The 14,158-nt window shown below is 43.9% G+C and overlaps 2 protein-coding genes and 1 long non-coding RNA gene across 6 annotated transcripts in view; 1 reads left to right on the top strand and 2 right to left on the bottom strand.

Annotated features, from left to right (window-relative positions):
* Positions 1–9,240, top strand: part of LOC144474878 (uncharacterized) — a 24,040-nt gene extending 14,800 nt beyond the window's left edge. For both annotated transcript variants that reach the window (XM_078190241.1, XM_078190242.1), the window contains 10 exons: positions 1,535–1,751; positions 2,143–2,249; positions 2,707–2,843; positions 3,619–3,819; positions 3,909–4,252; positions 4,315–4,534; positions 4,605–4,910; positions 4,988–5,548; positions 5,619–6,346; positions 6,417–9,240. In XM_078190241.1, the coding sequence (XP_078046367.1) occupies positions 1,546–1,751; positions 2,143–2,249; positions 2,707–2,843; positions 3,619–3,819; positions 3,909–4,252; positions 4,315–4,534; positions 4,605–4,910; positions 4,988–5,548; positions 5,619–6,346; positions 6,417–6,792 (3,186 nt within the window). In that variant the 5' untranslated portion in view covers positions 1,535–1,545 and the 3' untranslated portion in view covers positions 6,793–9,240. The remainder of the gene's footprint in view (positions 1–1,534; positions 1,752–2,142; positions 2,250–2,706; positions 2,844–3,618; positions 3,820–3,908; positions 4,253–4,314; positions 4,535–4,604; positions 4,911–4,987; positions 5,549–5,618; positions 6,347–6,416) is intronic.
* On the bottom strand, positions 3,248–3,542 carry LOC144474881 (uncharacterized). The gene is made up of 2 exons (XR_013494794.1): positions 3,496–3,542; positions 3,248–3,414 (listed from the first exon to the last, which is right to left on the bottom strand). It is a non-coding gene; the product is annotated as an uncharacterized LOC144474881 (long non-coding RNA).
* A 715-nt stretch (positions 9,241–9,955) lies between the features above and the next one.
* On the bottom strand, positions 9,956–13,061 carry Taf5 (TATA-box binding protein associated factor 5). 3 transcript variants are annotated; one of them, XM_078190245.1, is made up of 12 exons: positions 12,926–13,061; positions 12,761–12,839; positions 12,428–12,613; positions 12,117–12,319; positions 11,841–12,037; positions 11,577–11,781; positions 11,385–11,504; positions 11,172–11,323; positions 10,963–11,100; positions 10,707–10,900; positions 10,349–10,640; positions 9,956–10,277 (listed from the first exon to the last, which is right to left on the bottom strand). In XM_078190245.1, the coding sequence occupies exons 2-12, from the start codon at positions 12,821–12,823 to the stop codon at positions 10,063–10,065; spliced, it is 1,965 nt and encodes a 654-aa protein (XP_078046371.1). In that variant the 5' UTR covers positions 12,824–12,839; positions 12,926–13,061; the 3' UTR covers positions 9,956–10,062. The 3 variants fall into 3 exon arrangements, with proteins under 3 accessions (XP_078046371.1, XP_078046372.1, XP_078046370.1); XM_078190246.1 differs by lacking the exon at positions 12,926–13,061 and having other exon boundaries at positions 11,172–11,317; positions 12,761–12,919; XM_078190244.1 differs by lacking the exon at positions 12,926–13,061 and having other exon boundaries at positions 12,761–12,919.
* Between the last annotated feature and the right edge of the window lie 1,097 nt (positions 13,062–14,158).

The following is a 14,158-nucleotide window of genomic DNA, read 5'->3' on the forward strand; positions in this document are numbered from 1 at the left end:
AAGTTGAAAACAATTGAGCTTCGTCTAGAAAATAATTTATATTCCCTTACACACTACATATGTAAAGGGTGTCCCAAAATTCACGCAAGAAGTAATTTTGATAGAAAACCCAGATTTATAATTAAAAATTGTACATTTTTTATTGATTCATATAGTATACAGTATAGGGTTATGTATGGAATAGCATATCGGGTAAATGGCCTCCAAGACTTTGCTGGCACATACGCACTCTTTTGTTGAAATTTTCCATGATTGTTTTGCATAAATGTGGCTGAATTTCGTTGATACAGCGCTCAATTTATTCCTTCAAGGCGTGGGTGGTCGCGGGCTTGTTGACATAAACCTTAGACTTCAAAAAACCCCAAAGAAAAAAATCTAACGGCGTTAAATCGCGTGATCTGGGCGGCCAATTCTGATCACCAAAACGGGAAACGTTCTGTTGCTGCCAAACTTTCATTCTTTGCAAAATATTGCTCAACAATAAAAATGCGTTGTTCTTTTGTGTAGCGCTCCATCTTTAATAACCCTGAACTGTCAGCTGTCATTCTGTATTTTTTTTTTTGGTTGGCAACACTTTACCGCACAAATGGCGCAAAATTCAAATCTTGCGTGAATTTTGGGACACCCTTTATAACATGAACGCGCACACAGGCGTATAATAATTCGACAAGGTCTCACGTCGTTGTACGAAAATGTTTGGATTTTACATTTTTGTCTCGCGGAGCCTTGTTCTACGGCGGTGTGTGTGTGTGTGCACCGTTCTCCGTCTGTAATAAGCCCTCGGACTCGTGTCGTGTATTAAAATCGTCCCGCGCAGACATTACGTTCTCTAGAGTCTCTCAAAACGACCCAGCGCCGGCGAGGATTTTTCAACGTTCTAAGAACATTTTTCCTCCGCGAGAATTAAGATCGTGTATCAGTCGTTTAACACTGAATCTCTCGTCACTTTGACATGTTTCACATTTTCTTCTTTAAAATCATTTGTATTACAAAGACTCTTTTATAGCGAATGATTGAATCGATTTCTTAATTCAAGCATGCGTTACGATTCGCTCATTTTTATAAAACAACACAGTTGCCCTTAAATGCCAGATTTAGTGTTAAATAATTATACAAGTGGACAATGATTCTGACCTACTGTCACCTTCGTGAGTGAGTCATATTTTATAAGTCACATTTTAACCCTTTGCGGTCGACTCTCAGGCGCCTCTGAAAATTATTATGCCACGTTTTAAAATAATCTTTATCAAATTTACTAACATTTAAAAAATTGCTAAGAGCTTTAACTGTTACATAAGTCATAAAATTCAATTTTATAATGTAAAAAATGCTCCATGTTATATAAAATGGAAACACTGTAAGTCTGAAGAAATATTTTGGATTTACAGTTAAAACGGCTCCGACTGCAAAGGGTTAAGGGTTAACTAGGACCACGGTTTATCGAACCATTAATTTTCTTCGGGCAGAATGTCCCTTTCGTTTTCGAAGCACGTCTATCTCGTCGGGTTTTTACAATTGAATGGAATTGTTTCAGGGTGAGGGGGCATGTTGATGTGCCGGCGGTTGCTGCTGATCGCAGCCGCGATCACGGCCTCGATCGAGGCTGGCTCCGCTAGTTACCATCCCGGAATCTCATCGGACTACGCCGGATATCCTGGTTTCGCGGCCTATCCGGGCCTGACGTCTTCGGAGTCCGCGTCCACCGCCACTATCACCCCGGCATCGTACTTGGACAATGCTGCTGTCTGCAGGTAGCAAATACTGTCCATTGGAACAGTCTTTCCATGCGACCTGTTCGACTGATTCGTCTAGCATCGACCATTCTTAAGATCTCCAAGTCCAGAGTTTAGGAACGCATCTGGCTTTGATTCGTAGGACCAATGAAACTGGACCTAAAAAATAGGAAATATTAGTTTAACTGTTTCGTGTTCAAGAGATCCTAGTAATATAGTTAACGTTGTTAACTGGTTTTAGTTAAAACAGAACACGAAAGTATATACAGGTGCTGTTGGTTACGATTCAGAGACTCTGTACTGCGTGGTGTTAGCATAGTTAGACAAGAGGTCCATCGCAGGACTCAGTTTCATCTACTTCGAAAAGAACAGCTGTTTCACGATTTACATATTTACGTCTCGTTCGTAGACCGTCCGAGTACCTGTGCGACACCGGGAACTGCATCGCTCAGGACAAATACTGCGACGGCGAAAATGACTGCGGCGACAAGTCCGACGAGCCGAAATATTGCACCCGTGAGTCTGCCTGTATAAATTCTTATGAATTCGACAGCTCGGGGAAATTTGAACGCGCGCGCCGCGCGTAGGCTTCCCGGGCGATTTTGTTCGGACGTGGCCGTAATCCCGATCGAACGGATTAGCGGCGGCGACGGGTTCGAACGACTCGCGCGGGCAAGTTCGACGTGTTCGATCGGCTCGCGTTCGAAGCGATTTCGATGGTTAAAGTTGCAAAAAAAAAATAAGCGAGCGGCGCCCGAATTCGGGTCGTCTCGGTGAATACCTCGGAACGGTTTCCGGACGCGGAAACCGCGGACGCAATTCTTCCGCGGAAGGGAAAATTGCATTTTCTTCCGGCTTGTCCGTAGCAATTAGCTTGGTCTCGACAGCGATCGATCCGCCCCGTCGACAATGGCAGGTGATCGGCCGCTGCTCGAGATTAGGGTCGCGAGAGAGGATTCGGTTCGGTTTTCAGCGTGCAACAGAACCCTGTACGGCGACGTGGGCAGAACCTACTGGGTGGAGGTCCGCCGGCCGAGGGAGGATCGACTGCCATTCTTATGTCATCTCAACTTCACTGCCGCCGGGTCCGACCTCGGAGACCTAGTTCAGGTGGGACAAGAAAGAAGCTTGATTCTCGTAGAAAATAAATGCTGACTCCCTTCGCTAGTGGAACGGGACTGTCACAGGCCAGACAAAGCCTCCAGACTCGGATAATCATTTTTTTCCTCCCCCCCGTGCCACGTCGCTCCTGTGTTCCCGTGAAAACACCTTGTCTCCCGAAATTGCACTTGTAAGTTTGTTTAACCCGGAGTCTCTCTCTCTCTCTCTCCCTCTCTCTCTCTCCTCCCCCCTTTATCCCTTCACCCCCGCGCAACGATTAATCAGTTCTATCGGGTAGCCGCAGAGATTCTTCGCCGAGAAACATCGTCTTATTTCCCCGCGTTGCTTCTTGCAAAGTTGCCCGGCTCTCTTTCCACGTATCCCCCACCCCCTGGCCTCTTTAATCATGGGAACCGTCTAACAATCTTGCACCTAACTTCTTTCGCAACGGTCTATACCGTTCGGTATTTTGGCTACGGTAATACACCGCTGTTTGCCAGGACAGTGGAACTTTGACCTTCGCCTCCTGTATTCTACTTCTCCTCCATGGACAACATCCCTTGAATCCTCGATATAGACGCTGTAATAATAATTATACCGAAACATAACCTCAATCAAGATGTTCCTAGTTTCTCTTGTACACTGCTATTTATTTGTTTACCTGAAACTTAAACCTTTAGCTCCTGTGTCCTGCTCCTCTTCCATGAACGAGATGCTTGAATCCTAAATGTAGACCAGATCTCCATCGAGAGTACCAATCGTGCAAGGTATCCGTGATCCGCAGCTGACGTTCGACAAATTTATGGTGGGCCGTTTCACGTCGTTCATGTCGGAAGGATGTCCGGACGGGTACATGACTATCCGCGAAGAAGGTCGTCCTGCGACCGGAGGTCAATGGTGCGGCAGCGCGTGGGGCTACACGGTGTATTATAGCGAGACGCCCTCCATCAACTTGACTCTGTACATACTGCGACTGTCCGAGCAGGCAAGCGCCTAGAAGACAACTTTTTCTTATCGTAGCCCGCCGTTTTGATCTCGACGTGACCGTTACCGTTGCTCGTCGTTCGCTTCCAGGGGAGCGGCTACAATTTCGACTTCAAGCTGTCGTACAAGTTCCTGAGACGCAGCGAGGCGCATCTCAGATACGGGAACAGCAGCATGTCCACGTGGCGGGGTGAGCTGGTGAACGGCACGTACTGCGACCGCGTGCTTACCAAGTGCGACACCAGGGCCTGTCGGCTGCAGTCGCCTAATTATCCAGGTGTCTACCCCAGGAATGTCACCTGCTACTACCGGGTCGAGCAGAATCGCGCGCCGCCCGGCCATCGAGCGTTGCTCGCCGTCAGCCAGCGGAACAGCCATAAGATACACATCAAGGACCAGATCGCGAACTATGACAGAAGTCAGAGAATATTAAAGTAAGTCCATCTAACCGGCGCGTACGTCTTGGACCCGACACGATTAACCAGCTGTTTTACAGAGTTTGGGATCAGTGCAACACAGCGCAAGATTACCTAACGGTGTACGACGGCGGCTCCACGTACGACAAAGTGTTGGTCAGATTGTGCGGAGGAGACGCGGTGCCGGATATCGTCAGCAGCCATAACACAATGCTTTTAGAGTTTCACACGTCGCCGTACGACTCGCCGTTTCATCACGTCCCCTTGTCTTTCCTGCCTGGTTTTGAGCTCGAAGTTCAGGTAATTCTTAGACTGAAAAAAAACGCTGTTTGGTTCGATAGCTGCCAATCCAATTGCCTATGCTTTTCAGGTGATATTCGTAGACGAGAAATCCAGAACGTTCGTGAAAGAGAACCACAACTGCGACTTTTATATATCCAGCGAGGACAGTTTGTCGGGTGTTCTGGAGAACCCCAAGCACTCGTTGCCTCCAAACACGACCTGTCGCTACCGCTTTCAGGGCAAGCCGAACGAGATAGTATGGTTGTCCTTCATCAAATATTACGCGGCCAGCGCGGAAGCAGCTGCGAGCATCGACGTCGCATCCAACTGTAACGCGACGCTGCTGATATGGGACGGCGACCACACTTTACATAAAGAAACATCTATTCGGAAGGTATCCTCTTCATTTGTTTTTCTTTTTTTGTGAAGAGAAATTTTGGGGTAAGCCCTCGCGTTCCTTTCCATTCGCAGAACATCTCGTTGCTGGGACAGTTCTGCAAAGACGATACACCCAGGCTCTGCGATCACAGCCTCCTGCGAAATGGTAGCCGTCACGCGAGACCCTGCAGCCTCGCAGAAAGCTACGTGTCATCTGGCAGATCCATGACCCTCGAGCACATTCTGCGCCAAGGAAGTGCACTTTATCCGATCAGCTTTGTTCTGCGGTACGAGTTCGTGCACGAGGCGGTGCCCTGCAATCACGTGTTCGGTTCCGCGTCAGCTTCATCCACGTCTTCCACGTCCTCCTTGTCCCTGTCCTCCGCAAAGATCGGCAGATTCGCGTCGCCGAAAAGTGTATTCTTCTATGGACGCGGTGGTGCGCAGAACGTTAGCTGTGTGTATCGTTTCGAGGCCGAGCCGGACCATAGAATAGAATTATCCATAACAAGAGCCTCGTTCGGAAGCAAAGAATGTTCCTCCTACGTCGATCCCTTGGTGAACCGATGGACTTGTGACCGGCGCTTCGATTCGGCCAAATTTGGCAGCGCGGAGCTGGTCATTGCCGAGTACCCTTGGCAAGGAGTCGAATTGGTAGGCTACCATCCGGGTGACTGCTCCTAGAAAATAATTGTGATTTTAATTACCGAATGAAAACTTTCAGGTTCGCGACTGCCTGTGCTCGAACGTCACCGACAGGATCACCCTGAGAACCCTGACGTCGCACGTGGTCGAGGTCCGTTTCTTGGTGACCCTCATGAACGTCACGCAGGACTACAGAGATTTCTTCTTCGAGGGAGAGTACCGTTTCGTCTCTCTAGGGTCCGACACGAGCGAGCAGGGCTGCTCGACGAAGCTGGAGGAACGACGATTGCGTGGAACCAGCGGTGAAATCTCTCTAAGAAGTCCCCTGCCGAGGATCATTCCCGGCGTGGCCGCCGTGGAAGAGATCCTGACTAACACGGAAGACCTCACCGCGACCCAGTGTGTCAACGAGCCTTGGCTGATCGAGCCCGAGGACGCGCGCATTAATTTCCTGTATTTAAGAACCGCAGGATACAGCATCACTCTGGACAACGTTGAAGATTGCACCACGCAGAATCGCATCGTTGTCTATTCGGCCTCGAACACGAAGGACCGCAGCGTGATCTGTCCCGAGGGTGGCGTCGACACTGCCAGAACAGTCGACTTCTTCTCCGGCGGCTGGAACTATAGCGCTATAGATGCCAGCATCGCGATGGCTCAACATTCCAGGAGTTTCGTGGTCGAGTTCCTTCAGAGAGAACCAGGATTTTATGCTGTCACTTGGATGGCCATTTCGAAACGGTCTCCCAGTCCGAGTGTTAGCTCGAATGTCTTCACCATACTGCCACAAGAGGAATGTCCATATAGGTCAGACATTTCGACATTTAGTAGAAACCTTTATACACTTATAATTAAATTTCATATGATTGCCTTCCAGATGTCCTGAGATCCAGGCTTGCATTAGCTCGGTCTTGTGGTGCGACGGTATCCGTCACTGTCCTTCCGGATTCGACGAGGAGGAAGCCAACTGTTCGTACCGTTTCGGTGTGACTTTACTGTACGTAGCCGTGGGTGCCGGTGCCCTAGGAATATTTCTGATCCTCTTACTTGCCACTGGCTGCTTAAAGTATTGCCTCTACCGTCACAAAGCGCGTAAGAAAAAAAAGAACGTCGCCCTGAACGCCAACCACCTTCACGTGAATCATACTCATCACAACAATGGCCTGACGGGTAGTCGCCTGAGCGGGCGTTACAACCTAGCCACACCTCAGGAGATGTACCTGGACAATTACGGAAAGGACAGTATTTGTTGACAATACGCCATCGCCGATATCGAGACCACCGTGTGAATAATTAAGATTTTTAAATTACGCCTACCTCGCTGGCCTCTGGATCCACCAAAGACGGACGACCGACCGAGATCGATCGTTCCTGGCGCCGCAGCGCGCCGAAACCATGTACGCAATAATCATATTCGAAATACCATAGACCAATTCTCGAAGGCATTTAACAAACGAGTCCGCGGGTCGTTTCGAGTTTTCAACGACGATCTACGCTTCGATCGAGAACCGTTGGTCGAATCTCGCACACATTCGGATGATAAACACTAGAATATTGAAGCGTATCAAGAGCGAAGACTAGATCCGATCGGTGTGAAACTAATTGGAATGATCGTGTAAATGATTTTCCTGACAAAGACCCCGGTATCACGGTAGCTTTAGGCACACACGTGTTAGATTCAAAGTTGTGAGCGGGAAAATTTTGAACTACCGGAAGAGAAAAAAGAAGGAGAGGGAGAAGTAAAACGAGAAGCAAATGCAAGTATATGCTTTAAAAAAAAAGAAAAGACGAAGTAGGGAATCGTAATTTGCATCGAGAAAGAATTTTTATCAAGGGATCGGTTGCCGAAGAAATAGTGCCACAAACGTCCATGACCGGAAACGACGCAGAGAACAGATTTTTTGGCGGGAAGACGGTCGGTAGTAACGCTATTAACTACGTGACTTTCAAATTGGATTTAAAAGTACCTCGGAAAAAAACGAGACATCTGTGATTCACGTTGGAAATTGAAGTAATCAAGGCACATGGGATCCGATATCATGAGAAGTATGTAAAAAAAAAATGAGAAAAAAAGAACAAAAAATAATTTCCACCAATGTTTGTCGCTTTTAAAGTCCATTTTACTGTATAATTTTATAACTGTTGTATCCGAACGATGATAGCCCTATGTAAACTTTTTTATCGTAAGGATTTTACGACCAAAAGCGTTATCGTAAACCCTCCCGATCCATCGTGTTATCAAATCAATCGGTGTGATCTGCGTCGATCCGTCGACAATTCCATCGTTTTTTGTAAGAGACACGCAGCCAACCACAATCGTTAACGCGGGAGCTTAGCGACGCCATTACCGATATTATAGGGGATGTTACGAAGGGACGAGGTTTCATCATTTGAATTTCATTAACGAAGATATTTATTACTGAAGGTGTCGTGATCATATTTTCATTGAAATTATTTTAATAACATTGACAAAGGCTCCAACGGTGTTCGAAACGAATGTATACCCGTGTCTACTTCAGAACAAAATGAACTCTAAGGAACCGAGAAAGTCTGGGCACCGGGATCCCTATGCTCCTGCATTAACCATGAACTTAACCTATACAGATTTCATAAGTGCATAACGTTATCAAAGATGATATAACATATAGATAAAGATCACGCATATAACCTAGGTTTGATATCGATGCGCGAGGCTTGTGACTGGGACGTAGAGATTGATGTATACTAGTTGGTTATCGTTTAAGTTTAAACGAGCGTGAATACGAGAGGTATGCGAGGGCGGACGGAAAAAGACGATGAAAAAAAAAACGCCACACCATTGTAACCCCACCTCCACCCCCCGACCCCCTGTTACGAAAGTGTTAACTACTAAAGTCATCGTTTCACGAACGCGGAGCTACAGTGAGAACGGGAGAATGAAAGAAAAAGAGAGAAACAGAGTGAGAGAGAGAGAGAGAAAGGGAATGAAAGGGAGAGAAGGAGACATATGTACGAAGAGAGGATTCACGTCACGTCATACATTACATACTACATACATGAAATACATACACACAAGTATGGTAACAAGCGCGTATAACTTACGTCTGTATGCTGTGATAGAAGTAAGCGTATCAACAATCGGAAATAAATTTCTCGCGTGAAATTGCTTTCGATGGTGTCCAACCCCCAGCATCCTTTTATTCAAATTAATTATAGACATCGCGACCGTTCATGAATATTTATTAATGATACTATCGGTTCGGTTGGCTACATCGCCAGGAATTACTGTTTCGAAATATACATGGATGACATCTAAAACACGTAGCGTTCACACATTAAAATTTGAGCATATTTGAAACGAAGCGACGGTTCCGTAAGGTCACATTTCTGTTTCTACCTACGCTTTTAATTGAGATCTAGTGAAATGAAAAAGGTATCTGTGGAAAAGGGGCCATATTTGTTCCCTTTTTTTGGCTGACCTTCTGACCTAACGAGCGTATTCAATTCGTTGAACCTTCAGTCTCATTTAAACCATCTCGGTATCTGGGGGTTTTTTAAGGATACACGTTTCAAATCCAATGTCGGTCAACCATGAATATCCCGGCCCAAATGAAACGTTCGATGTAGGTCAGTGGCGCCAGCAACATTTTATTCGAGTTTACTCGGAACGTTTCCTCTATGAAACTTCATCATCCTCTTTCTTTCAAGCCTTATTTTATGTCTGTTCTCAGTTCGGTGTCTCTTGTGAATTCGTTGAATTTTCTGATTATCGTGATAACTAACGGTCTGCCGAGAGTACTCACAGGAATTGGCTCCTGGCGGCAAGTGCAAGATACATGATCAGAATAATTTTGGTCCGCCAATCAATCAAAGGAAAGCTCATCAAAATACAACAGGTAGCGAGCCGAATTCTAAACAAACCACAATCGCGGTTCCATAGTTCCGAGTGCTCAGTCATCAAAATAGAATATGGATGATGGTCACTTAGGAGCTCATCCATGATCCATCCATATTCTAGTTGTAATTTAAGTTTTGCCGTCGAATTCTCGCGGATCCGTAGCATCCGCTTTGTCTTCAGAATTTCGTCAATTATAAACAAACATCCGTTGATCAAATCATAAATATTAATATGTTATAGCAGACGGACAAGTCCTTCGATAACTGAGAATTCTGCATTTCGCTTTTCTTTCCGTCGTCTACGAGGTGCTTCCTCGATCAAACGATTATTATCTTCGACGTCAGCGTTTATATATAATTAATATTTTAGGTAATTATTAATTTTAGTTGCGCCATCTACGGAAAAATGTTCAAACTGTTTGCTATTTGGTACCTTGTCTCTATTATAGGCCAGTATCACGATTTCTAATCACGGGTTCAAATTAGGGATTTGAATAATTTCTAAATAAGTATCAATATCTGCGACCAGTGATCAATGTGAAAAAGTTTATTAACAAAAGCTTTTATATTATAACAACAGCAAGTCAATGCCAGACAGTATTTTGTAAATAGAATTGAAACTCGACGACAGGAAGCGTGTACGTTCGCTATGTTGATTCGAACATTCCAACCCCCAAGAGTAAATTTCTTCGGGAAAAATGCAAAGTCAAAACGGGCGTGTTTTTAGTTGCAAACGTCCTGAGAAGGTAGGTTTCCGCGTTCGTTTTCACGTCCGGGTTGTGAGATACATTCACGTCCTCTAAACTCATCTCCTCCGCAAGCTTGGTGAAGTCCCACAATTTAATAGTACTATCTAACGACCCTGTGGATAGTCAAGATTATATAATTTTCTGTTCTGTAATAGATCGGAATTTAGCAATCGTCGATACCAACCCGAGACCAGTATATTACCGTCCCTGCTGAACGATAAACAGTGGACGGTACCGGTATGGTTTGACAGGGCAGCGACAAGATGACCGTGCGCCAAGTCCCAAACTAAAACCCGATGATCTGCCCCAGCCGACGCTAAAAATCGACCCTCTGCGGAAAAAGCAAGGGAGTAAATCGGAGCTTTGTGCCCGGTCATTAATCTCACTTGGCTACCGGTGACGCAGTCCCATAATCTTACTGTCATATCGCTGGAGCCTGTCGCTACGTAGTTCGAATTTGGATGAAATTGTACCACCTGGAAATATTCGAAGTTTCAGATAACGTTCGATCTAACAAAAATTAGTATGAAAAGTTAACGCACATCTACATCCGAGTAATGGCCAGCAAATATTCGTAGTGGTTGATGTGAATCAGTCGCCCAGAGTCTGGCAGTTTTGTCGTGGGAGGACGTCGCGAAGTAATAACCATGAGATGAAAATCTCACGCACCATACTGGGAACAAGTGTCCCTTGTAGCAAACGACGCATGTCCACGTATGCAAGGACCACAGTCTGACTGTAATATAATGTAATGTAACATTTTGTCGAGCAATTACAGACGTATGAAACACGATGTACCTGTACTATCTTCCGAAGACGAGAGAAGAAGGTTCCTATCCGGGCTAAACGATAAACTATACACGGGACCATTATGTCCGAATAAAGATCTGGCTGTTTCCGCTGTACGGTCGTCCATCATCCTCACCAATACATCATCTATCATTGTGCAAAACACACGTTTACTCCGTATTCGCGAACGTTCGAATACTTTGTTATCTTAACAATACCTGCTTCTCTATCAATATCCTGCAGTTGTTCTCCGGTCTTCATCAGTCTTAATTTCTGTGGGACTAGGCTCCACACTTTGATACTAGAGTCACTGAACCCGATAGCTAACAGACTCGAGTCTTCGGCTACTTCTGCCGCTGTCACACTATGTCTAATATTATATACATATTCAGATCGATATAGACAGAATTTTATTCGTTGTGGGAACTTACGTGTGAACTGCATTCAGAATCGTATAGAAACATATAGAAGGCAACATGTCCGGACCTAAAACAACCCGCTTCGATGCTTCCCTGAGCGCCTTTACTTTCTCCAGTTTATCCGCATCTTTTCTGTACCCAACATATTCGATTAGTTTAATTTCGAAAGGCGCGAACATATGTCCGGACGAAATATTTCCTTACAAATTCGGCAAGGGCATTCTACCTACAGGCGGCGCATTCGGGTCTGATTTGGTTTTCTTAGAAAATAGAGGATCCTTTTTTGCTTTCTTCTTTTTTGGTTTATCACCGTCTGCGCCACCTGTATCGTCCTCTTCTTCTTCTGTTGGCGGCAAAGATTGGATGTCTGGTTCCTTTAGAAGTCCGTAATACACCTTCGCCTTATTGTCTATAATAAAAATCATTTTAATTCCTTTGGACTTCTTGGATCTGATTAAACTTCAATACCTTGTCTCGTCGCTTCTCCAACTACCGCACCCGATGTGGCATCGATTTGTTGTTTATTTCTTGCTACTCCTTCGTACATATCAAAATATAGATGCTCTTGTATAATGTTCAACAGCACACTGTGTTTTTTTTCTTGTAGATGCCTTTTTATTATCGAAAGTGTGTCTCTCGACATTCTAATTATGAACTGATTTGATCTGTGAACCATTTTATAGAATTTGCACAACGAAATATATTTACAAGTGTATTTTGAATATGTATAGCTTAGGTACATACTTGAAAGTATCGGTTAATTCGTTTCCTGCCATCTGCTCGCGTCTGGTAACATTGGACAGTCTTTTCAAGTCATTTTGATAATACTCTTCCAAATTTCCTCCGAATTTTTCCAACAGTTGCTTTGCTTCTTCCGAGTGATTATTGTAAACCAATTCAAGGTACATATGTACCAAAACAGGGTATAATATAGTACCCAATTCATGCTGTTTTCAATAAGAAATAGATTTTATCTTTTTGAGCGAATACACAGAAGAGTAGAAATAGATTTTTTAAACTCTAAAAACATGATCAACGTGCACACAATAATTTACCTTGTATATATCTAATGAACCTTCTACAAACTTTTTTAGCTCACTGTACGCTTTCTCGTACAGTGCAGGATCCCCTTCGCTCTTGTACGCAGAGAGAACACTATTAACTTCAGAGTCTGTCTGTTGAGCTTCGTCCGCAGAAATATCAGTCAAATTCGCCTCTTTTTTAAATAACTCTTCTGTTCCCTGTGGTAAAGATTAATCGTGATTTTATATAGCGTTGCAATTCTAAATTACTTAATAATTATTGCGGTAAATCCACGATAACGCTCAATGTTTATATACGGTGTTGAGGTTAGAAAGCATTTGATAGCGAAAATATTACTGACATACCTTTAGATTGTACTTTCTGAGCAGTTGAAGAACCGCCAGCATAGTACTTTTCTCGTTGTCCATTGTTTCGTATATTTTTCTGTTACAAAATCAAAATATTTGTTGACAAACCAGTCAAGAACTTCATTCTCTATACACCAAATCCGCCAAAATGCGTATACATACAGTTTATTAACCCAGGGTACTATATCAGATGTGAAACTCTCATTGAAATCTCTAATCAGGGTCTACATATGAACACATAAACTGGATGATCATATCAACCCACGCATAAATACAGATACCCCTTCCTAAAAATCATATACCGATATTTACATATAATTAACAGGAGTCGTAAAAAAAACAAAAACATTTCAACGAATCATCATTGAATGTATCATCTTTTAATCAATGAAAATGGTTCTCACCAGGCGATCGAAGCGTCTACTGTGGCAGCATCTCGAAGCTCTGCTCAGAGTTAGCCTGGCAGCGGAACAATGATACTGGCTGATAAAATTACCGACGATACAATTTGACCAGCAGTTTCGGCATTTCGCCACCTACTAATTAGCGCTGTATTGTCTTCTTGGTTTCACCGCCAGAGACGCCACAATATCTGAATAGAAAAAGTATTCAGTATGCATACGTTAATATATATTTCAATGCTTTTGAGTCCGATGAATTTTTCTGCAAACACGAAAAGTTCAATTTTCGAACGAGTTACGATTTATTCTCAACCATTTAGGTGCGAATCACGGAAATGTTTCCATTTCAGTATTTTACCACAGGCGATACTATTTTTATTTAAAAAATTGATTGTATCGCCGTAAAATATGCGGTGTCTTATGACATGGAAGGTAAGGAGCATGTTCAAATTTGAAATAGCAACAACGAGACGGGTTGGTTCTTGCACAACATTTATTTGACTTTATAAATATTCATTGAAGTATTATTAAAAAGTAAAAGGGATGATTAGTGTTAATTAGATTTGTTAGTGACTACAAGTGCGTCTATATAATATATTATCATTGAATAGGTAAACAGACAACGCGAATTTGAATTCTGATGAGCCTCCATCACAATAATTATTTAACCCTCGGAGTTCGGTCATGTTATATGGTAATGGGGTATTTCACAACCCACACCGATATTTCCCTACACAAGTAGAGGCCCCGTTAACAGAACGCAAGGATTAAAGTCACAAGTAAGGCATATTTAGAAATCTAAAATCATTGATGAAAATGTAAAGAAATATTTCAAATAGTCGTCCCCAAATAAAATCGCTCTAAAAGGGTAAGGATCATCGAACGAGCGACCAAGTGGATCCAGGTCAATTTTACGCAACGTAAGGATCCGTTGTCCTTGAAAACGAGTTTCTCACGAAGATGAGAATCCGAAGAGGTTCCCGTTGTTTCGGAA

The sequence above is a fragment of the Augochlora pura genome, chromosome 9 (genome assembly GCF_028453695.1).
Source record: "Augochlora pura isolate Apur16 chromosome 9, APUR_v2.2.1, whole genome shotgun sequence".
NCBI lineage: Eukaryota > Metazoa > Arthropoda > Insecta > Hymenoptera > Halictidae > Augochlora > Augochlora pura.